This window comes from Caloenas nicobarica, chromosome 22, assembly GCF_036013445.1.
Source record: "Caloenas nicobarica isolate bCalNic1 chromosome 22, bCalNic1.hap1, whole genome shotgun sequence".
NCBI classification, from domain to species: domain Eukaryota; kingdom Metazoa; phylum Chordata; class Aves; order Columbiformes; family Columbidae; genus Caloenas; species Caloenas nicobarica.
In genome coordinates this window covers 7650514-7672418 of record NC_088266.1, presented here as the reverse complement: position 1 = coordinate 7672418, position 21905 = coordinate 7650514, and the positions used below count along the sequence as shown (strand labels likewise).

Here is a 21905-nt window from a genome sequence, read left to right as displayed (position 1 = left end):
TGTGAGCTCCAAATACATTCAGCCCCTGCAAGAGGTAAATGAAAAAATAAATTACTTGGAAAAATTTTGTTGCAGGTACAGTGATGCATATCCCAATACGACATTTTCTCACATTGTCCTGAACTCAAACAAATGGGACTTTTTCATCCCTTAAAATTTTCCCCCATTCTCAATCTTACTAAGAGATGTAAGAAACTGGATACTTAAAGGCAATAGCCGCTGCATAGCACATATTAGAAACACACAAAAAATACAAGTCCTGGGAAGGGTTTGTAGCTGAAACGCTAAGAGAGAGAAGGGTATGCAGAGAACAACAAAATATAGTAGGTGTATTTTATTCAGGTATGAAATAAAGTTGTACTTACCGGAGGAATTGACTTCAGGTGTTAGATGCACACTCCCCAAACTGGAGAGCAGCATTTAACTGAACCGTAAGAAACGGACGAGGTGGGGGTAAAAGGGATCTATTTTTAAATGAAAAATGCTGTGAATGAATATATTCTTTATTACTCATGATCACAGATAACAAGGGAACTCGTTCTGCCCCGGACAGGACCCAGTCTCACTGCAGCAGAGCTGTCGGCTGAGCCTCGCTCCCCGCTCCAGCCCCGCTGCACGTGCACGGCAGAGAGGGTCTGGCAGCACGAATCCCTGTGCGTGTCCCGGCTCTGGACTCTGAGAAAAGCTCTCACAGGAGGCTACAGCAGATGCTTTAATCCATGAGCAGGGAAACGACTGTGCAACAGGCACTGTGACCAGCCGCCACCTGTCCACTGGAGGGTATTCCCCCCCGAGATGAAAGTTATTACTTAAAGGCAACAGGAATGGGGTATTTTTTTTTCCCCTCGAAAGTCTTTTAATTTCTACTGCAGAAAGACAGCAAGTTTTGTCTCGCACAAGTTGGACAACAAAATCTGCCGCCTCTCTCTCTTTACTGATCCCAGTGTAATGTAACCCAAGTAAATTCTGAGAAAGTTAGGAAGTCAATTTGAAAAGATATTTTCAAACTGAAACATGGAGACAAACACTGTGATTACTTATCTGCACACGCAGGCCACAGAAGTGTGGTGTCAGTGTACAGAACACATCAGATTTGTGTATTAGAGACGTGTTTGCTGGCATTCCTTCAGTACATACGGACACGTCAGATTGTGCACATCAGAAGGCCCAGAAACACCCTTCTGATGTGTGTGCATGCCAACAGCATACGCACAGAAGTTGCTATCAGAACACCAAGCAAAAAAGAATCATTTTCTGTAACAAACTTACTTGGGCAGAACAGCAACTGATATATTTTGTGATAGTTCACAGCAAACTTTTTCCAGACAAGCAGAGAACTCTCCAATCTCCTGATCAATCCCACATCACTTGCCATCTAAGGCAGAACCTGCAAATGCTACTAAACCTCCAGAATCTGCTTCCTGCTGATTTCTTACATACTGTCACATACACAAAGCCTTAAAGTGCAAAAGCTTTTTTTCCTGCAATGCGATGAGCAGCCTGTCAGCTGCACCAGAGCAGAATCACCATGTGGCATCTCCAGAGCTGCCCTCAGGGGCAGGTTTGCAGTAATAAGCACAAAAATGGTGTTATTTCCGACTGCAGTTTTTGACACCCTGCTGTCCTGCAACCTTGCAAATGCAAGACGACACGGAGCAGTCCCGCAGCCGCAGCAGCGTTCTCTGCTGGCGCAGGGACGTGTCCTGCTGGGGGAACCCTCGGCGCATTCCCCCCGCTGCCGCTGCAGACCAGCCGCTGCCGGCACCCGGCACAACGGCGAGGGGACTCTGCTCATGCTGAGAACGAGACTCCCGACAGAAGCTTACTTGGCACTTACTGTAACACAGTTACAGCATCTCCATTTCAGGTTTTTTGTTCTCTTTCCCACTACGTAGATTAGCAGCTGAGAGAGGCAGCTGTGGAAAAGCTGGCCCTAGTAAGGTGATGTGTAACTTACCAAAGACCACCTTCTAGAAGACAAGCATTGGTACTTAACCGCCTTAGGAAGTAAACCACAGTGTCAAGGGCTCTTCTGCTGCTCTCTGGCTTAGGCAGAAATAGAGACCCATCTAGAGTGGGCTGCATCTGCACTGCAGCTTCTACAATCCAGCCCCGTGACAAAGGACATTGTCACTCATTGAGCGTGAGTGCAGACCCCATCGAGTTCCAAAATCTACCAACAGCCATTTTGGATACTGAAAAAAATACCCCACCGACAACGCCGCCTAAGCATGCCCATGATGAATATACATGTCCTTTTTCACATATTCATGCACTGGTAACATCTACTGCAGAGCTCTCTCCTGTTGTAAAAGCAGCAGTGTTAGTCATTGCAGTAGGGTTAGTTTATACAGAGTTCTGTTTTATATAATTAATGGAGGTGAAACTTACTGGCGTATCTTGGCTGCAGCCTCATGCAAGCAAGCAGAAAGCAAAAATATTTAAAATGGAAGAGAGGACCTGGCTAGCAGGCAGCTACACTCACCCTTTTGTACAGCCTATGGTCCACCAGTGGGCTTCAGATTGCAAAACAATACCAAAGAGCTATTAGCATACACATGGCAATAACCGTACCTTACCAAGAGATTCACTTTGGGGATGAGACAACACTTCTGCTTGGCTGGAGAGAAAGAACCCTTCCCAGTCCTGCCTGCTGGACCCCTCCTCCTTCCCAGGAAAAAGCAGTCCCATGTTCAGGTGTTTTAGGGCAGGACATAATAGGCCAGTAGAGGAAACCCAGCACTGTCACCCCCGTGGCACTTATAGCTGCATTCTGCCTTCCCCTGCAGTGATCGCCTCTTTGCTACCTCATTCCAAACGCTACTCCATAAATAACACTGCAGATCATGACCACAGCCTAGGAATGCTGTAGATACCTCTCAGAAGAGTAAAATTTTCCTAAGAAAAGGAGAAAGAACATGAAATAGGAGGTTACCTCCCAGTGAGAGCTGACTGTATGGACCACATACAGATTCAGCTCAACAAACACAAACCCACTTGGAGCTCTCAGATTGCCTTGCAGATCTAGATGTGTCATATCTGGGGATCACCACGTAGGCGGAGTCTTTCCAAAACCATGAAATACACCAAGCCTTGACCCTGCCTCAGCCAGGACGCCGTGCCAGGACAGCTCAGCTCGCAGGAGGTGCAAGGGCAAGTTCAGGCTGAAGGTTGGTCAAGTGCCAACCAATGACGGGCGAAGCTCTCCTGTGAGCCAGGGAGCTTCTGTTCCTCGTTCTCAACAAACAACACTTGTGGGACAAGTCATGGTGATACCACGTTATGGCTGATGCATGTTTTTCACCAGATTTTTGAGAATGACAAAAGATGGATAAATATTTTTTTCCAAAGTCAAAACCAAACAACACATCTGACTGTCAGAATGACTGCTGCTGATGAATGACCACTTCAGTCTCCATGACACCAGATAATATTCAGCTACTAGAGCTCAAATCTCTTCTCTAAGAATACACTTGACCAAAACTTACATTTCTTTTCTGATTTTCATCAACGTCTACACATCCATTACTAAGAGAGCTCCAACTGCAGAACCTCTCTCATTAACTCTTCTCAAAACGTCTGGAATACCATCTGATCAGGCAACAAATGCTAAGTTCAGGAGATCAGAAAACACAAGACCAACATGCCTACACACCCTGGATCCTCGAACTGACAGGATTCAGGCGCTACTGTGGCTTTAGGCCAAAAAGCTAATACGCAAAATAGGACAAGACCACCATTTCAGCTGTTCTGAGTGCTAGCAGAGTTCTCATAATTGGCTTAAAGTAGACTTTGATCAATTTAAAATAGGGAAAAAACAACCAACCAGATGGTTTCTGGGGAAAGCCTGAGCAAATCTTGCCTAAACACTACAGAATAAGCTCTTAGTAAGAGTTATTAATTGGCTGAGCAATAGAATCTGCTTGTGGACAAAAACCTAGGTTAAAGGGTTTCATTTTTTTTAAGGTTGAATTTCTGGACTTCAAGAATTTACTGCCTTTTCACTTAGCTCACTATCCTTGTGACAGACTGCAAGTGGCTTTGACAGCCTCATCCCCACCTCTATCGGCTGAGAGAAATCTGCTACAAGATCTTGTTTCTTTGATGCGTTTGTGCACGCTCCCTTTTCTCTCACTCCCTCAGATTTTCCAAAAATATCTGTCATTTCCATCCGTTACACTGACAAGGCACTGAGGTTTACCAAGTGATTCCATAGTGCCATTTTTACACTACATGGCATTAAATAACATTAGATGTTAGTTGTTATGGCTTGTCCCTGGATTTCAGGAGCTTGGATGGCTGAGGTATTTCTTTATGGAGCCTGGGACTTTCTTGTTTATAGCAGCAGTGTGCTAATTTTATGCATTTCAAGAGGAGTCCACGATGGGATTCCAACAAGCAGGACTCCTGAACAGTGCGTGGGGCTGTTGGCCCATGTACCAGTCACATCATCATCAGCTGTGTCCTGTCTGAGCCTTACATAGGATGCACGGTAAACCAAATGGATATAACGAGGAGGCTTTTTTAGAGGTGGTTTTAAACTAATTTAACATCCGAAGTTTTATTACTCTGTACTTAGAAAGAGGTAAGCAAGAAAAGTCAAGCAGTGAGGAATAAATGTAATTATTAAGACACAAACGATTCAGAAAGCTTGAAGATGATCAGACAAGAAGGGAGCAATTCCCTCATCTTCCGCATGGTACCCTGGTGTGCAGTCCCCATGAAGAGGGCAGCTCAGGAAGGGCCTGCAGAGCCAACCTGGGAAGGAACGAACACCGGTGGTCTCACCAGGATACTGCTGCACCCGGGAAAGCACGCGGGTCTCCCCCTCGGATGGGGAAGCAAGTGGATCAGAGTCAGCTGAGATGCTGAAGCAAGCGTTTGTTGCATCCTAGCCAAGAACCACAGATGAACTCCCAAGTAACGGCAACTGCGAACAAAGTGCCTGTTGACACAGACAGGACTGCACTGCTGCAGAAATTCAAGTACTGCGCACTGTGACATAAGACAGTGAGCCTACTGACAGCGGACTCCCCCTGCACCTCGCTTTTATCTCTTGTCTCTAAGTACCTGGGACCTAAATTGGTTTCTCAGAGGTGTGCAGCAGCGGTGACCACGCTGCTGAAGAGAGAAGGCTACAGGCAAAGGGAAGGCTCTTGCTGCAAACTTCAGCGATGCATATGAGTAGGGCCTTGCTCTCCAAAGGAAACGGGAGATGCTGATAAAGAGGAAGGCAATGAGCTGAAGACAGGAAAAACTGCTGGAACCACGGGCAACTTCAGCCCTGGAGAGCCTAAGTTACTTGACTGCTGGAGACTTCACTGAGCGTGGTGAAGTGCATAGCGCGTCCTGGACACTGGTGGGAGAGCCGGGGATGCAGCCAGTCGTGAGGTTTCTCTGGGCTTGTGTGTGAGCGTTGGCTGCAAGAGTCTCTGGCAGGGTGACGACCCCCAGGATCCCCCAGATGGAAATGGGCACGTGGCTTCCCCAGGGACCGCCTGGATCTCAAGCAGATCAGAGAGGATACAGAAGTTCTTGAGCCTCCGCCTGCTTCAGCGGGACGTGCTGCCCAGCAAATACAGCAAAATAAACCTTTTGGTTTCTTCCACGTGCCCTGCTCAGAGCAAGAAGCCACTTCTGCCTCTTCATGAACAACTGTGACCGTATCACGTGTGTTTGGAATTGGCCTGGAAACTATAAAGCCCTCTTTCTTGTCCACACGTTACTTCACACTGAACCTGCAGCTAAGACGCCCTTCTACAACACAAGCCACACTGACCTGCAAACTGCAGCTCTGAAATCCTACAGAAAGGACTGAGCCTGTTTCTACAAATCAAGTTTATCACATGGTCTCCGCCTCTTAGAGCTCTCCTTGTTCAAACATCACTGGGCTGAGTCAGACATGCTTCAAAATGCATCAGGTCTGACCAGCTCTGGAGTGGATGAAATGCATGTGTGGTGAGAATGGAGGGAGCAGAATCAGAATCATCTGAAATCACTTTCGTCTAGGCAAAGTTCCAGTTTGCAACCTGATTGCATAAGGGATCCTTTCACTGACAACTCTACCCAAACGCCCTGCATGTAGCAGAGCACTCATGGCGGCGCTCGCCGCCACCGTGAGCACGGTGCAAACCTGTGCAGGAGATGATTCACCTTCCATGTCTGTGCCTGCACTCCCAGCACCCTGAGGACTGTGGAGTGGCTGACGGGAACTAACTCGTCTGCTGCTCTGTTCGCACATTCCCCTTTATCCACATTATAAAGAACCCGTATTTGATGAGAGTTTACCAAATGATCCTGTGACCAAACTAAAGGCATTTCCAGCTTACACCAGATGTTGTCACATTTTGTGCTTTCCCACATACCATGAATGCTTCGTGCAGCACTTACAAGCTGGAGCTATGATTCATTAAGGGTTTTTTTCAGATCTCCTCAAGTTCAACTTCTAAAGTTACGTGCCTTGCTTTGCTCTAAGTTTCCTGATTCTGTGTTCACCCAACGCAACCTGAGCTGCTTTACCACATCAGCAATGGAGCTGAGTATGATTCTTTTTCAGCAACGGTCCTAAGTTAGAGATTTCCTTTTTGTCAGTATAACTTGGAATCCGCTGCGCTTCATTATTTGATTAAAAAAAATCTGTAGTGAGCCGATTCTCTTATCCTTCGCATTGCACTCATTCCTGACACACTTGAATACTGTTGCACTGCTCTAATGAAGGGCAGATACCAAAAGATAGTGTCGTACCTGTGGCGGCAGCGTCGCAAAAACCGCATAATCTTTCGAGCAGCTTGATCCTGCTTCTTGGTAAGCAGACTGCTTCTAAACACACAAAAAAAACCCAAACGCTGAAGTGTAGGCAAAACTGGGGAGAATAATACTAAATGCAAGAATAATTACCCAATGAACCACTGTCCTTTTCCCACTGGCCTTTGTCTGTAAATTACAGCACAGCCCCAATGAGTGTAAAAACAATTTACATAATGGTCCTGGTAGCACCTAACATCCCAACAGCTCACCTAAGTTTCTGCTGTACGATGGTGGCTGCCCGGCGGTTTTGCCTCCTCTTCCCACATTCTTTGTAGCTGCGATAGTACTGCTGGATCAGCATTGCAGCTCGTCGGCTCTGCTGGAATTTTTTCTGCTCATAATAACTTCGGAATTTGCTCTGGATAAGAATGGCAGCTTGCGTCATCTTTTTGTAAAGTGCATACTACAAGGGAAACAAAGAGAAGCTGAGGCATTCCAATAAAACCAGCAAGAAGCAGGTTCCTATGATGAAAGACTCTTGTGCCACCAAGGTATGACGAGAAGCAAATGAGTCTCTACTCACTGATGGGGAACTGCGTGAAGACAGGGTGAGAGCTAACCGAGCAACCGTGAGGTGAGTGCAGAACCTGGTCTGCACCAAGAAAGCAACTGCCTGTTTTGCTGCCCCTGGAACAGTTTGACAGGACTGGTTTTGTTTCACACCTAGCTAGCAGAGGCTCGACATATACATGCTGATGACCCGATCCAGCTGTTCCAGACTTACGAACAACTTTGGAACAACTGGAGCTTCTCCTGAGTTGTGTTTACACTGCTTCAGATTCGTACTGCGGTGGGTCTGTGTTAAACCCACTGGCTACACTGAGAGGGACTGTTTCTCTTGCATGCAGAAATCTCACAACAAAGTACAGGACGTTCACTTCTGCTCACTTTCAGACAGATGAGACACAGAAATAGCAACCACTGCCCTGTACAGAGTAATGCTCTAATATATCTCAAAGAAACTTTCCTGTCTGTTGGGGAAAAAAACCCAAAAAGCAAACAACCAACCCTCCCAACATCATCCCTTCAATATCATCACAGACCACCATTTACCAAATTTCACTTTTTGGAATTGAAGTAGTCATTAGGTGCAGTTAAATTTTGCTTTTTTTTTTTTTGGTTGCTGTTTGTTTTCTTTTCAACATTATTAAATGGATCAGATTATGGTTTTAAATGAGACATTTTAAACATGTCCTCTCATGGGCTGATAATGGTTTTCATTCAAATTTTTAGCCCAGATGGGACTTCTGTGGCTGAGTTACAAACCCCTGAATAGAAGGGTTCAAATAGAAACCGTGATGTGAGCTATGACTGTTCAAATCTAGTCATAAGCCTGTGCTGATCTCAGCAACACAGCACTGTAACATAGAAATAAGGCTCCTCCGGGAGGAGATGCCTTGCTCCTGGGTAGCTCTGAGAGGAGCTCAGCTGATTCTCATATCTGATGAGAGCAAGATGTTGCACAGCTGGGAAATTCATCTTTACAGTAGAAAATTACTGTCCGTGAACAATTTAAGACTGGCATCAACAGCTGCGCCTCCAGTATGAGCAGCAACGTCCATGAGATGGCAGCCTTAGGAACTCAGGGCACAGGTATTTCAGAGGTGAAGGCTCAAAGTGCTTTGCAGGCAGAATGCAGAGGACACCGGCTGCATGGGGGTGACCAATGTTCTCCTGCGCTCCCCGAACGCCAAGGCAAAGAGCAGCAAAGTAAAGCTTGTCCTCTGGAAACTGCTTCAAAACCCTCCCGCAACTCAGCCCATCCTGCGTACAGGATTATGTGTTGAAGCAGAAGACTGCTTTTTTTTTTTTTCCCCCTTTCCAGTTGTACTACTGTGTTGACATGCTGGTACAACAGCCCGTATGTATCTCCCATAAGGTTTGGTTTGTCAGCGATTTCTCAACCACAAGTATTTATTAGTGGATACTATTAAAACATTTCTCTAAACACCAGGTTCTCCTGGTTTATACTGAATATGAAAGTTTGTGACCCACGGGGAATTGTTTCCAAAATAGTGTTTGTATTGGTATTACCTTCAAGGCTATCCAAGTAAGCTTAGGGAGAAACAGAAAAATACATAGTTAATGTTAGTTCTGCAAATAAAGAATGAAAAAAATCAAAAAAACCCCAAATAAATCATCTTCTTTCAAAAAGAAGCGATTCCAGAATCCAAGGCAAAGCAGTTTGTCAAGCAGTTTTCAAAAGGAATTAAGCTTCCCTATTACAAGAAGCATCATTCCAGAATGACAGCTGTATGACAGGTTGAATGTGAATTATGATGCAGTCACCTAACGCTAGAAAGGCTTCCCCAATATATATTTTTGAAGGTTGTAAAAGAGCAACAGGCATCTTGCCTTTCACTTTACGCAACATGTCGCCAGGCATCAGAAAGCTTGAGTCTAGCAGGGTATAGTGAAAAGAGGGATGTGGGCTCCAGCCTCCACAAGAGAGAAAAGAAACAACCAAAATCCAAAAAGTATCTTCTTTTTCTGGGGTTGAGAACTCAGCCTAAAAGCATTTCTCCGGACTCTGGCTGGAGAACAGTCTCAGTCCTGGAACGACTCACATCAAGCTAAAACACACGACTTGCCATAGTTTAAAAGTTTAATATGTGCAAAATAAAACAACCTGGTTTTTATCTTCGCCTTTATCAAAGGCAAAACCAACTTCAATTTCACAATGAAATTTGGCAAGCAACTAGTCAGAGAATAGTCTCACCAGGCTATAGCATGCACAAAGGCCAATATGGAATACATCACTGCCCTCTGGCTCATAGCAAAAATGCAGGAATCATCACAAACAAAATCCTCTTTCAAGGATTCCCTCCAAAATGGACATTCAGGACATGAATCTTCTTCCCTTTTCAATTTTGCCTGAGCAGGGTATTTCATTACTGCATGCTGAAAAAGCATACAAGAGGAACAGCAGGATAATTCCCATTACAAAGGGCTGTGTTCACAGCACTTCATGTGTGTTTCATAAAAATGTCACTTCTTTGTTTACCTGTTTGTATTTTCGGTAGCAACGCTGAATAACAGCGGCGGCCACCTCTTGCTGTTCCCGGAGAGGACGACCCTACGCGGAGAAGGAGAGAAGCAATAAGTAGTCAGAGTGCACCAAAAGCCAGGACAGACGCTGTGAAGTGGCTCACAGCAGCACGCAGGGCACCTGCTTCTCGGTCTCTGCCATCAGTGCTACCCAGTCCCCCTCAGGTCCAGGCATTTCCTGGAGATGTCTCTACTGTCAATTCACATAACGAACAAACCCTCAAAATGAATCTTTACACCAAACAGGCAACTAACCAGAACCTCAGGGTTATATTTTGAGGATACACTTTGTGAGTGTTGTTCTGGCACAAACTGTATTTTTGTCCCAGGAGTGGGTGTTACCCACATTTTGTTTTCTAACACACTATACTCTCTCACACCTAACAAGGAAGTTTTGGGTACGTACCTTGTATTTCCTGAATGCTGTCTGGACAAGTTTGGCAGCTTCATAGAGTTCTCTCTGCTCATGATCAGACAGAGTTAACTGTGCAAACTCATTTTCTACCTTCTCGCTGGTGGATGCACTCAGGAATTCAGACCAGTCGGCTGCCGAGGGAAGGCTGGGTTTCTCAAAAGCTATTTCACTGATTGGTGAGCCTGCGGGGCTCAAGCTGGTGTTCGAAGAAGGGGTCAGGGGTTCACTATACAGACTTCTGAAATACCAATCACAGTAGGAATTATTGGCTCACCAAGCACCTCAGCTGGCATCACAGACAAGGAATACAACATTTCTGAGCTCATACTCCCCTCCCTCTCTCCAAGCAACATCCCACACTCCTGAGCGGCTGCCTGTGCTGCACTGCACAGACTTGGCACTGGAAGAGAAGTCACGAGTCAGACCTTGTGGCCACTTTCCCCTCCCACCACATGCACTCCCAATTCCTCCATGATTTGTAGTTGTGCTGGCAACGACATGTTTGACCATGAGAGTGTGGCTGGGCTTGGAACATCAGCACTGAATCCCACTGAGAAATGGCATCTCCAGGCTAAAGAATGAGTGCATGCTGCCCAGCATTCAGATGGCTCAAAACCCCAGAGCAGCTCCACGGCTCTCACTGACCTCATCTGCGCCGCGCTCGGCAGATGGTCAACGTCAGCGAGGTAACTGGCCAGCCAGCTCATCGTGGTGCTCATGGCAGCAGCCTCTGTCCTCTCCACCAGCGGCGACTCCATTGGCACAAAATTCTCCCGCTTGATCCTGTCAGGCGTAGCTTCAATAATGTGCTCTGCAAGCGTCATCATGTTCACCTGGTAGGGGGAGAGGAGAGACAACTTTTGCCACTTGGCAGCAGGAGCCTCATGCTTGCATGCTACAGTCCAACTTTAGACAGCCTGCCCCATCTTCCCCAAACTCATGGCAGCTGGAGTCTACTATTTGTCTCCGCACTGGAGAGAAATTCATTAACCAAAGCTCATTTGCTATTCTGTCTCTTCTGAAAAAGCACTGCAGGTTTTCATATTCCCCAGACCTCTTTTTCCTGCAGTGTACAGGAAGCCTAAGAGATCTGGTGAAAGGTTTATGTCACTACTACCGTGTTGCCAAGGGAAAAGTGATCTTGCTATTCTTTCACTGAGACGCACAGCAGAGCATGACAGGACAATAAAGGCACATCAAGAGTAGTTAAAACCCCACAGCTTTGTCAGGAATCCTTCTGAACCATATCTCCCCACTCACCAAGGTTCACAGGAATTTTGAATACAGAGAACAGAAAACAGTGCTTGCTTTGCAAAGATCTGCTGCATCCGTGTTTTGCCATCAATACAAGAATATTTAGAGATGCCAAGGCAGTGCACATAGGCTGTGCTCCCATTACTCTTTTTGCTCAGAAGACCAAACACAGTGTCCTTCCCCCCCTGACTACTCACCTGTCTGACCTGCTTCTGCTGTGTTTTTATGTCCTCTATTCCATATCTGGTGGGATTTTTCCTTCCCCAAACCTACTGTCTCTCCCCTTCTCCACCCTTCTCTCCTTGCCCTTCCAAGCGCAGCAGCTTGGCCTGCAACTACGGCGCTGCCTTTCTCAGGTCACCTTGTCTTTGTAGGGACTGCTTCCCAGTTCCTGAAGGACTATGGGGCCAACTCAGTCTCATTCACTCACATGACCAGGAGGCTCTGCTTCTTCCTTTTCCTTGCTAAATTGCAAACAACTTTGTGCGTTCTGTACACTGCTGAAGTGGATGCCAGTGCATGAGCCTAAATGCTAAACCACCAGCCTTTGTATTTGAGCTGAAAGCCCTTTGAAGCGGAAGAAAGTATAAACTGACCGTCTGGCTGCCTCCTCTCACAAAGCACAATTCAGAGTCTCTAAAGGTTCCACAGAAGTTTCTCACAGTTGGGCTCCTCTGCGCGGCCAGCACATTCTCTGAGCCTGCTGAATTGGTGCTGCGGTACACTCACCTGCAAGTCATCCATGTGGTGCAAGCAGTCCTCATCCCCAGTGCTGTCCTGGTAGGACAGGAGCTCTGCATCCACCATCTCCCTGTCAGCCATCATCAGCACGTTCATCTGCTCTCGCTGGCGCAGCCGATGCGCCACCGTGTCCTTCCCCAGCACAGTCCCCTTCTGGCCCCCCGCCACCTGCACTGTGCTCACACCAATATAAATGTCTTTTGGGCTCCATTTGATGCCTGCTTGGCTGCCAGAGCCTCGGTACCCAGTAGCTTCTGGGATGTGCTGGGAGAGGTCCCGGCCATAGTCCCTTATCCCTTCACTGGCGCTGATTGTCTCGGTGGCAGGTTGCTTGGAGCTGGAGTTCTGCTTCCTGACGCTTGGCTGCTCCAGGCTCAGCGCAGTGGAAAGCAGCTTTTCTGGCCGGGCTTGAAAGTATTCAGGGCTCAGCTTATGTTTTTTGGGTGCAGGGTAATCTTTCTGAGTCTCGCTACTGTAGTAACTGGAAGGTTCTGATCTTGGTCGTCTCAGCTCTGGAAATGGACAGAACAATGGTCAAAACAGAAACACGCAACCCATGATGGCTGTAGAACGATGACAGCTTCTACCACAGAGCTGCAGGCAGAAGTTTGTGCCAAACTCTAGGACATGCGACAGTGTGTGCAAAGAGAGTAACTATCACCTGGGGAGCATACTACCCCAACCACTCTTAAGATGCACATCTTTCTAAAGAAGGCATGCACTCCTCTTCCCGATACTTATGCAAGTGCATGGAGCGCATGACAGAGAGCTCACAAGAACAGAATTGAGCATGGACAGCAGGGCTACATGTGGCATGTGCCACCCAGGTGAGCTCCCTGCCCCCAGGTTTCCACATGCCAAACATCAGACAAAAAGGCGCGCGCCCTCAGGGGTGTCTTACCCGTGTTGGTGCTGGAAATCACAGTGACTCCTTTCTGAGGCTCCTGCGATGCAACCAGCTCACTGTGCCACTGGGACACCCAGCTCTCTGTGCTGGAGTCTGTGCTTGAGGGGCACTGGATCCGGGGGTTCTGCCCAAGCTGAGTTTGCTCATCGCGCTGTAGCTGCTCCAAGCACTCTGCCAACTTCACGTGGCCCCGGGACCGGGCAATGGCCAGCGGCAGCCTCCCAAGGGAGTCGGGAATGGAGATGGCTCGGCGGTCCCACTTGTACAGCACGAGGGCTGCGTCCACGTGGCCAAGCGCACATGCCCACATCTGAAAAAGAAATGACAATTGACCCATTGTGTGACCTGCCTTCTCCTTCCTTTCTTGCTAATGTGGTGAAGTCTGGTCCCCAGCTCATGGAAAAACGACTCTGATAAGCAAAACCATAACATGCTTGAACCCCAGCAACTGGCTTGCATATACATCCTATCCCGATAAAAGGCCATTGCAGAGGATTAGGTGCATGCTATTCCCTCCTATGACAGAGAAACCTCCATCTGCCAAATGAAACTGACAGTTTGAGAGTTACTCGTTTAGTAATAAATGTTTTTTGGGTTTGTCTTTTTTTTTTTTTTTTCCTGGCATCACTGCAGAGACAGAACAGCCTCATACACAAAGGAATCTCTGCGATCAGAAACATGCAGCCAGGACCAAAGGCTGGGAACAATTACAACAGCAGTGTGTTGATTTTTAACTGGCACTTCCGGTTCCACCTGCTTTGGCTTTTTGCTTAAGTTCTCAGTCATGATTTCACAATTGCAATGACCAAGACGTCGTAATGACTTTAAAACCTCTACAGTCAATCAGTTAAAGAGAACAACCTGAAAGGAGGCGTGTGAAGTCCTTTCCCCTTTTGGATAAAAGACAAACCAGAAGCACCTGTCTGTCCCCTTTCCTCACGTTACTCAATGACAAGGTTTTTTCTGTGTGGTCTCTCTCAACGAAATGCTGGGAAGCTCATAGTGCCGTGTCTTACCATTTACACGGCAACTGCACACAAGAAAAATCTACTCTTCAGAGTGCGTGAAACACACTATGAAAATAACACGAGGAAGAACTCCAGAGGGCCCTCAGATGCTCTCAGAAGTTCAGTCTCTGCTCTTACCAGAGGAGTGCAGGAGAAATGATCCACATTCAAGGGGTCAACTTCCAGCTCCAGATCAATGCTGTCTGCATGTTTGGTGCTGCAGAGGAAACAACAGAACAAGTGATGCTCTGTAGTCCTGTTAGGATCATTGCCTAAATGCACAGCTTTGTCCAACGCATCATACCATGGAGATGAGGCCACACATATGCCCATTACATGCATATTTACTACAGTCAGTGCCCCCACCAGAGGCTTTAAGAGCGTGATGCACCCAGTGCTTGGACACGCTTTCACAAGAGACAGGTCCCATGAGACCGGGGGACGGGAACAAGTTCAGGGACTTGGTCCTTTGTAAGGGACAACCAGAAATCTGTACCAAGCAGAGCTTACATATGCTTCTGCCATAACACCCAAGAGTCCCATGGGCTGGGTCTTACCGCCATTTGATGAGGGTCTGGATCAGTGTAGCATAGCCCTGGGCGGCGGCGAGGTGGAGCAGTGTCATCCCTCGGAAAGTCTTTGAATGGATCAAGTGTTTGGACTTCGCCCAGCAAGCACGACTCATCATCTTCTCGCACACCACCACCACGCGGCTCTCAAAGCAGCTGCCCAGTGTCCCAGTCCCAGAAACGCACTGAAACACCACACACATTCCAGTTTAACGGCTGAGGGAGCTACAACTGCCTGAGCAGGTAGCCTTCCACTTCTAGAAGTACCCAGACAGTGGAAAATACCAGTGAAAGCCAACTGCTGTTAAAGACACCTACAAACCAGACTTGCTTAGGAAAAACTGTAACCTTTTCCAGCCCCCCACAACCAAACTCTGTTAAAAAAGTGTAAAGCTGCCACGTCCGGACACAGTGGGGTTCATACCTGTGCCTGCGTTCCTCCGTTCCCATTGCCATTGCTCCCGCCTCCTCCTCCCTGTTTGTGCTGCTGGGAGCCTGTCATCTCAGCCATTCTCCTCTCCATCTGCTCCAGTCGCTCCAATATGGACATCCTGAACTGGTTGTCTAGGTTGGAGAAAGCCAGAATAAGGGTATTTCCATAGAAAGCAAGCTCAGGTTTGGCAGCCCATTGCAGGAAGCCACAAACAGCGACCCTGGAATTCACACGGGAGCTCTGCTCGGCGATGCCCAGGGACACGGGCCCTGCAGCATCCCAGCTCTGAGTTACTGCAGCAGGCCCTTGACTTCAATTCCAGAGAGCTTCCTTAAAGAAAATGGACAGAAACACAGAAAATGCAGGCAGAAGACAGATCCCTTCCCTTGTGATTTTATCTGTATCCACATGATAAAGGACTGGGGTAATGCGATGTCTTTGAAAACACAAGTAAACCCTAAGCAAATATAACCACGCAGACAGCATTTCAGTAGGATCTTATCTGTCAAAATACTTTCCATTTTTGAGTCAATCCCCATATTTTAGAGTCTTGAATTCAACTTGGCTTGCCTGCTGAAACCATGCAACAATGGAGCCTGGAGGAACAAGATTCCTCTTGCTTCCTTCTGTGCTTAGAGAAAGGAGCCTTTAAAAAGGCACTTGCTTCTTCCTTGACAGGCTCCTTTTCTTGGAAAACAGCTTGAAACAGAACTACCAGAAATCACAGAGTATGGACACTGATAATCCAGTAACATCATTCTGAAGAGCAGCACAATTCTGGAGCCCTCTGGTCTTTGCAGAAGTCTAAAGGCTATATCAGTTATTTTCTCCTCCTTGCACAGTTACTGATGCTTGCATGGTGGAACAGGGAGAATAGATTTAGAGCAGACACAAGGATTCCTGACTGTGGGGGCAGCGAGGCCCTGGCACAGCTGCCCAGAGCAGCTGGGATGCCCCGGCCCTGGAGTGTCCAAAGCTGGGCTGGACGGTGCTTTGGGCAAACTGGTCTCATGGAACATGTCCCTGCCCATGGCAGGGGGGTGGAACTAGATGATCTTTAAGGTTCCTTCCAACCCAAACCATCCTATGATTCTACGATAATCCCAGAACAAAGCCCACTGACAGTAACAGGAATATGTGCATCAAAATGAAGCAGCTCTGATCAAGTTTAAAGAGATGAAGTCTTCTGTGAGTGAATTCGTTACATGCAGAGTCCTCCCTGGAAAGCTGCAGAAGTACATGTATACTACATGCTGCAAGGCACAACTCTCACTAGAGGATATGAAATACTTATTATTAGTGCCTTATTACTAATTCAGCTGTCCTGTTAATTGTGAAGCCCTGGGAAAGTGACTGAGGAAATATTCACAACAAAGACAGGTGCCAGGGCCCCGTCCCCGAGCAGCGGTCAGCGCGCAGCAGCAACACAGACGTGTTTTCCCAGCCGGTCTTTGTTCCCGAGTGCTGCAGTGTGCTGCAGTGCAGTCCGCGCTGCTGTCTCCCCCTTCCTTTCAACAGCATAATGTGAAGTACAATATATGCCACAGAAACTGGCATGAAAACATCTTCTTCCCTTTATATAGCCCTGGGTTCAAGAAGACCTAAAACAAAGTCAGCTTTACATACCACATGAGTCGTATGCAATACACCCTGTTTATCTTTAAAACTGACGTATCTGTATCCATGTTAGCAGACTGTCTAGAAAGACGTCTGCTACAGCTGTGTTGAACTTTGAGGAACTGGACAGAAAGAAAATCTCTCACATTTGGGAAGCAAGGGGGTGGTTTTTTTGTGTGTGTTATGTACCAAACATAACTGAGGTCATAAAAAAGATCCTCCAGCTCGACAATAAAGGTATTGGATGATGCCACAACACATTCTTTAAACAAAGTACTGTGCTCCACTGCAAAAGAAAACCATGTTTTTTCTGGTAAAGAAAACATGACAAAACTTGACCCAGTCCTGCTGACTCTCAAACACATTCTCCTGCAAAAACCCTAATTGCCAAAAAAGCACTGTCGGCAAAGCCCAAACGCCACGAGGTTGCCACCAGAAAGGCGTGTGATGACACGAGTGGGACAGCTCCTGCAGAATTACAAAAGACTGGAGCGCTCCCTCGCTGAGCCGCGACCTCCTGCCAGCAGGAGACAAGACACTCAGACTAACGAGGGTGGAGACCCCACCCTGAATGGCATAGAAGCCCAGGGACCAGTGTGGGGGAAAAGCCTGCGCTGCAGAGCACGGGTACAAGCGCAACACTTCACCTGCCCGTCGCGACAGCCCCCTCCTCTGCACAGCCCCCACCTTCTACCCTCCTCCAGACACCGCGTGATTTCACTTTCTGAAAGGTGCACAAGCAGCGTTCCCGATGGGCGGGTACCAGCTCAAACCACAGACCTCCTGGGCTTGACAAGCCAAGTGTAAGAAATTAAGAGAGAGCTGCTTTTCTCATCTCTGCACACCGCTTTACTGGACAAGTAAAGATCCAAAAGCATCTCCTCTTTTGTCCTTTGGCCAAGCGAGCTTCAACCAGCAAGAAACTCTGTACCACGCGTGACCTGGCAGTGCAACCAGAACTATTACAGAGGAAATATCACTTTGCACCGATGAAGAATCAACCAGCTCTCAGCAGTGAGCAGCATCTACACCATTTGCTCTTTTCTACTCTCTGACCAGGAGGTCTGTTTTTTTTGCCATGTGCACAACCTAAATAGCAGACAGCATTTGACTGGAAGGACTAAAGGATGAGTGTGATCTCCTGCAGATCCCACTGGGGCAGCAGCTGCCCGGGATACACTTATTTTTCCCCACAGACTTCTAAGCAATGAACTCCTGGCGCTGTGTGAGATCTGCATGGGCACGTGTTCCCAGGCACTGAGCTTAGACACTCGGGGGGTAAGAAGCCGCTGCGAGGGCACATCCATTTTCTTTAACGGCAGTTTCTGAGTTGAACGTTCACTATAAGAATACACGCAAACTGAATTTAACAAGTGTGATAGTTGAGCACTGTAAAAACCCCATGCAGCACATTTTTCTGTTTTGCTGAGCAAGACAGACACACCATATTCTGTCATTCGACGCAAGCCGTGGGTGGGGATGGAAGCAGTCTGAGGACACGTCACTTCTGAGTGCCACTGTGCTGTTCCTGTTTTACAAATCATCTGTCACTTGCCTGTAACATCTTGCTTAATTCTTCCATACAGCAAAAATCCTGAACACCTTCCACATTGCAGCATCAATTTGATCTGGTTTAGTTCGTATTTCTGAGGTAACATAACTGCAGGAACACATATTTCTGAAATGAAACTGCAGTAGCATCCTCAATGCATCTTACAAAAAGCTCTGTTTAGCAGTAGGCTATTGCAGGTCATGCTCTCTACCAACAAATGAAAGCACTTACAATTTTTACATAATATTCAAAGATAAATTCACATCTACGCTTGTGAGGCTGGTCACTTCCAGGCTTTATGATTAGTGAGAAATTCTACAACTACTGAGGCACAAGATGAGAAAAACACTGTATTTACACTCCAAGCCTAAGCAACAGCTGAAGAAAGTCCGTGGTTTCACAGAAGAAATAAACACTACTGGGCATGGGCAGGAATAATGAAGTAATCCAGCCCTGCACGTACAGGCGCCGTCATTGATTTTAAGACATTAATCCGTCTACCAGGGCAAAACTTCTTACCAGCAACACTTTTCCCACAGTTCTTCCAGTGCTGTAGGACTTCCAGCTATTACTCGCAGGCCACCTGGACTCTCTGCTCCTCTCTGTTGTGCCCAGCAGCCAGTGCTCCTTCAAAAGACAGTACTTCCCCCTACTTTTCTTTATCCTGCCATTACGAGAGGAGAAGGGGGGTGGCTCAGGCTGACTTCTTCCCAAGATGGCAATCTCTACACCAACAGCAATAAAGCACTTGCTGCCTGTTTTTCAGGCTTCTCTTCCCCAGAGCTTAGGGATGACGAGATTTTCATGCTGTCCAGGAATAGCTACTTCAGCAACCCAGGAAAGGTTTTAGACAAGCCATGTGGACTTGATACATTTTAGAGGTAGGTCAGACTGCTAAAGATGTCACTTCTTGCGCTATTTAGTAATTTGTATAAAAACCGCTGGCTGCCTAAGATGAATCTCTGCACATCAAGTCAGAAATTTGCTGTGCTTTCCAAGGGCGTCAACACGATTAAAGATGTTGTGCTTTTGGATGTGTGCAAAGAGCAACAGCCCAGGAGGACACGCCTGCCCCACTGCTCACCTGCGCAGTGCGACCCACTGCCCACGGAGACTCCACGGGTTACACACCAAAGGGGCTACAAACAGGAAAAAAGCACCTCACAGGGCACTATGCAGCACCTGTGCTACGGTGCCCTAAGTACAGTAAAAATTCTGACCCAAGTTTCCTCTCATAAAAATGGCAAACTCAGGAACAAAATATTCACTCAGAAGTCACTGGACTATGAGCAGAATAATATAAAATGGCCTCTGTTTACTCCAAAATTAGATGGATAGAAACTGCTGCAAGCCACCTGTGAAGAGACTAGAATACCCTATGAAGCGATAGAATAGGTCAGCAAAAGAGACCCAGATCTCCTTCACTGGAAGCTTTTCAAAAAGTCAGACATCACTCACATTCACCCCATCTCTAAAGTGGGAGTGGCCCACATGGTCTCCTGAAGTCCCTTCCTAGTCCTACTCTTTTTGATGAAACACCCTGCAAAACAAGTTTTGCAGTGACCTGGAACTGAGCAGCTGTGTGCTTCAAGCATTCCTAAGCTCCCCAGGGAAGGTTTGGGCTATTTGGGCTACTGACCTCGTCCTGCACTGTACCAACTCAGAAAACGAGACTGTGAGCTGGAGGCGTTAGGATGTAATCTGTCCTGCACACGTGAGGCCACAATAACGGTGCTGTCACAGCTCTGAGCCTGCATCGGAACATCAGCCCAGCAGGGCCGGGAACAAGGGAGGGCGAGTAGATGGAAACGCGACTGCGTCCCACAGCTGGAGGCACAGAGAGAAGGGGGAGGAACAGTTTGCCTAAAAAGGCGCACTTTACACTGTGAGCACAGCAGTGACAGTCAACACAGAAGCATGCAGATTTAAACCCAAACAATACTGCACGAGCCATCATCCTGTAACACTTAATGGGAGCAGTACTTTGTCACATCTGCACATCCACCGGCAAAGGATGGGATCCGGGACGCCCCTGTAGCACCTCTACCTGCTTTCAGCTAAGTAACCGACGCCGTCCGGCCGCAGGACTGACCTGGGAGGCTACCAAGGCATCGGCGGCGGCTCCAGCCAGCGTCTGGTGCGGACCCTGCAGCAGGGGCGGACGGAGCAGGCTCCCGCAGACCGGGCTGTCGCCTTTCGCATCCTCGCAGCGGCCGCGGCTCGTCCGTCTCACCGCAGCGCTGGCGGGAGCCTCGGCTCTGCCCCCTCCGCACCCCCGCAGCGCGGGCGAGCGCGTCCCGGGACCGGGCGAGTCCCGCCGTCCGCAGCGGGAGCCGACGCCGAGCGATGCTCAGCGGGCAGGGGCATGGCGGGGCGCGGGCCGCCCGACGCCGGCGCCGCGGGGCAGCGGCGGGCCCCGCTCAGCGGCGGGCCCCGGGGCCGCGGGGCGGCACGGCCCACATCCGCGGGACTGCGGGTCTGTGCGCGGACGGGCCGCTCCTCCCGCGCCCGGCCCACAGCGGGCGAGCGCCGCCCCCGAGCGCCGCGGGCTCACCCACCGGCGGGGCCGCGCCGGCCGCCCGCCCTGCCCCGGAGCCGAGCCCGCCGCAAGAACCGCGGCCGGGAGCGGCCGGCCGGCAAAAGCACGGGCGGCGCGGGCCGGCCGAGGCACCGGGAGCCGGCGGGGCGGCGGCCCCGGTCACCCCGAGCGCGCCCCCGGGCCCATCGCCGCGCACCCGCGGGTACCGGAGGCGCCGGCAGCCGCCCGGGCAGCGGCGCCCCGCCGGGCTCGGGGCAGCTGGAGCGGGGAGCAGCCCCGAGACCCGCCGGGCGCTGGTCCCGCCGCCCCTAGCCCACGCCGGGGCCTCCCGCCGCCACCATCGCGGCCGCCAGCGCCGTGCGCGGGCCCCCGCTCGGCGGCGGGAGGCGGCGGCCGCCTCCCATTGTCTGTGCCGGCCCGGCCCGCGGCCCCGCCCCGCGCCCTGACGTAGAATCACAGAATCACGGAATCGCTCCGGTTGGAAGAGCCCCTCAAGCTCACCGAGTCCAACCGTTCCCCAGCCCTGGCACTGCCCCCTGTCCCAGAGAACCTCGTCTCCGTCTGTCCAACCCCTCCAGGGACGGTGACTCCAGCACTGCCCTGGGCAGCCTGTTCCAATGCCCCACAGCCCTTTGGGGAAGAAATTGTTCCCCAGATCCAACCTCAACCTCCCCTGGCGCAACTTGACGCCGTTTCCTCTCGTCCTGTTGCTTGTTACTTGGGAGAAGAGACCAACACTCTCCATGCTACAGCCTCCCTCCTTTCAGGCAACTGTAGATGCCGCAGTGTCTACAGCGTGTGCCGTGGCGGCATCTCCCGGGCACCAGCACCAGCCCTGGGCGCTGGGAGCGGGCAAGCGTGTGCTTGCCCAGTGCCCACTGGCTTCCAGGCCTCCTCCCACTCCGCTCCCTGCCCCGAGCACGGCTACGAGCGCCTCCAGAACACGCGCGTCCACACGGCGTGCTCCGGTAAGCAAGTGATTCAGGGCCGGGACGTGAAATACCTGCGTCACCTTC

At 49.2% G+C, this 21905-nt stretch overlaps 1 protein-coding gene across 4 annotated transcripts in view; it reads right to left on the bottom strand.

The window, feature by feature from the left end:
• The window catches only part of CAMTA1 (calmodulin binding transcription activator 1), a 181723-nt gene that overhangs the window by 4623 nt on the left and 155195 nt on the right, over positions 1 to 21905 (bottom strand). For 3 of the 4 annotated variants that reach the window (XM_065649842.1, XM_065649843.1, XM_065649844.1), the window contains 10 exons: positions 15173 to 15312; positions 14737 to 14933; positions 14318 to 14396; positions 13167 to 13482; positions 12254 to 12777; positions 10916 to 11103; positions 10262 to 10508; positions 9812 to 9883; positions 7017 to 7210; positions 6745 to 6819 (listed from right to left, as the gene is read on the bottom strand). In XM_065649842.1, coding sequence (XP_065505914.1) covers positions 6745 to 6819; positions 7017 to 7210; positions 9812 to 9883; positions 10262 to 10508; positions 10916 to 11103; positions 12254 to 12777; positions 13167 to 13482; positions 14318 to 14396; positions 14737 to 14933; positions 15173 to 15312 — 2032 coding nt within the window. Of the gene's footprint in view, positions 1 to 6744; positions 6820 to 7016; positions 7211 to 9811; positions 9884 to 10261; positions 10509 to 10915; positions 11104 to 12253; positions 12778 to 13166; positions 13483 to 14317; positions 14397 to 14736; positions 14934 to 15172; positions 15313 to 20442; positions 20499 to 21905 lie in introns of those variants that run through there. The other variant, XM_065649846.1, reaches the window with a different exon arrangement.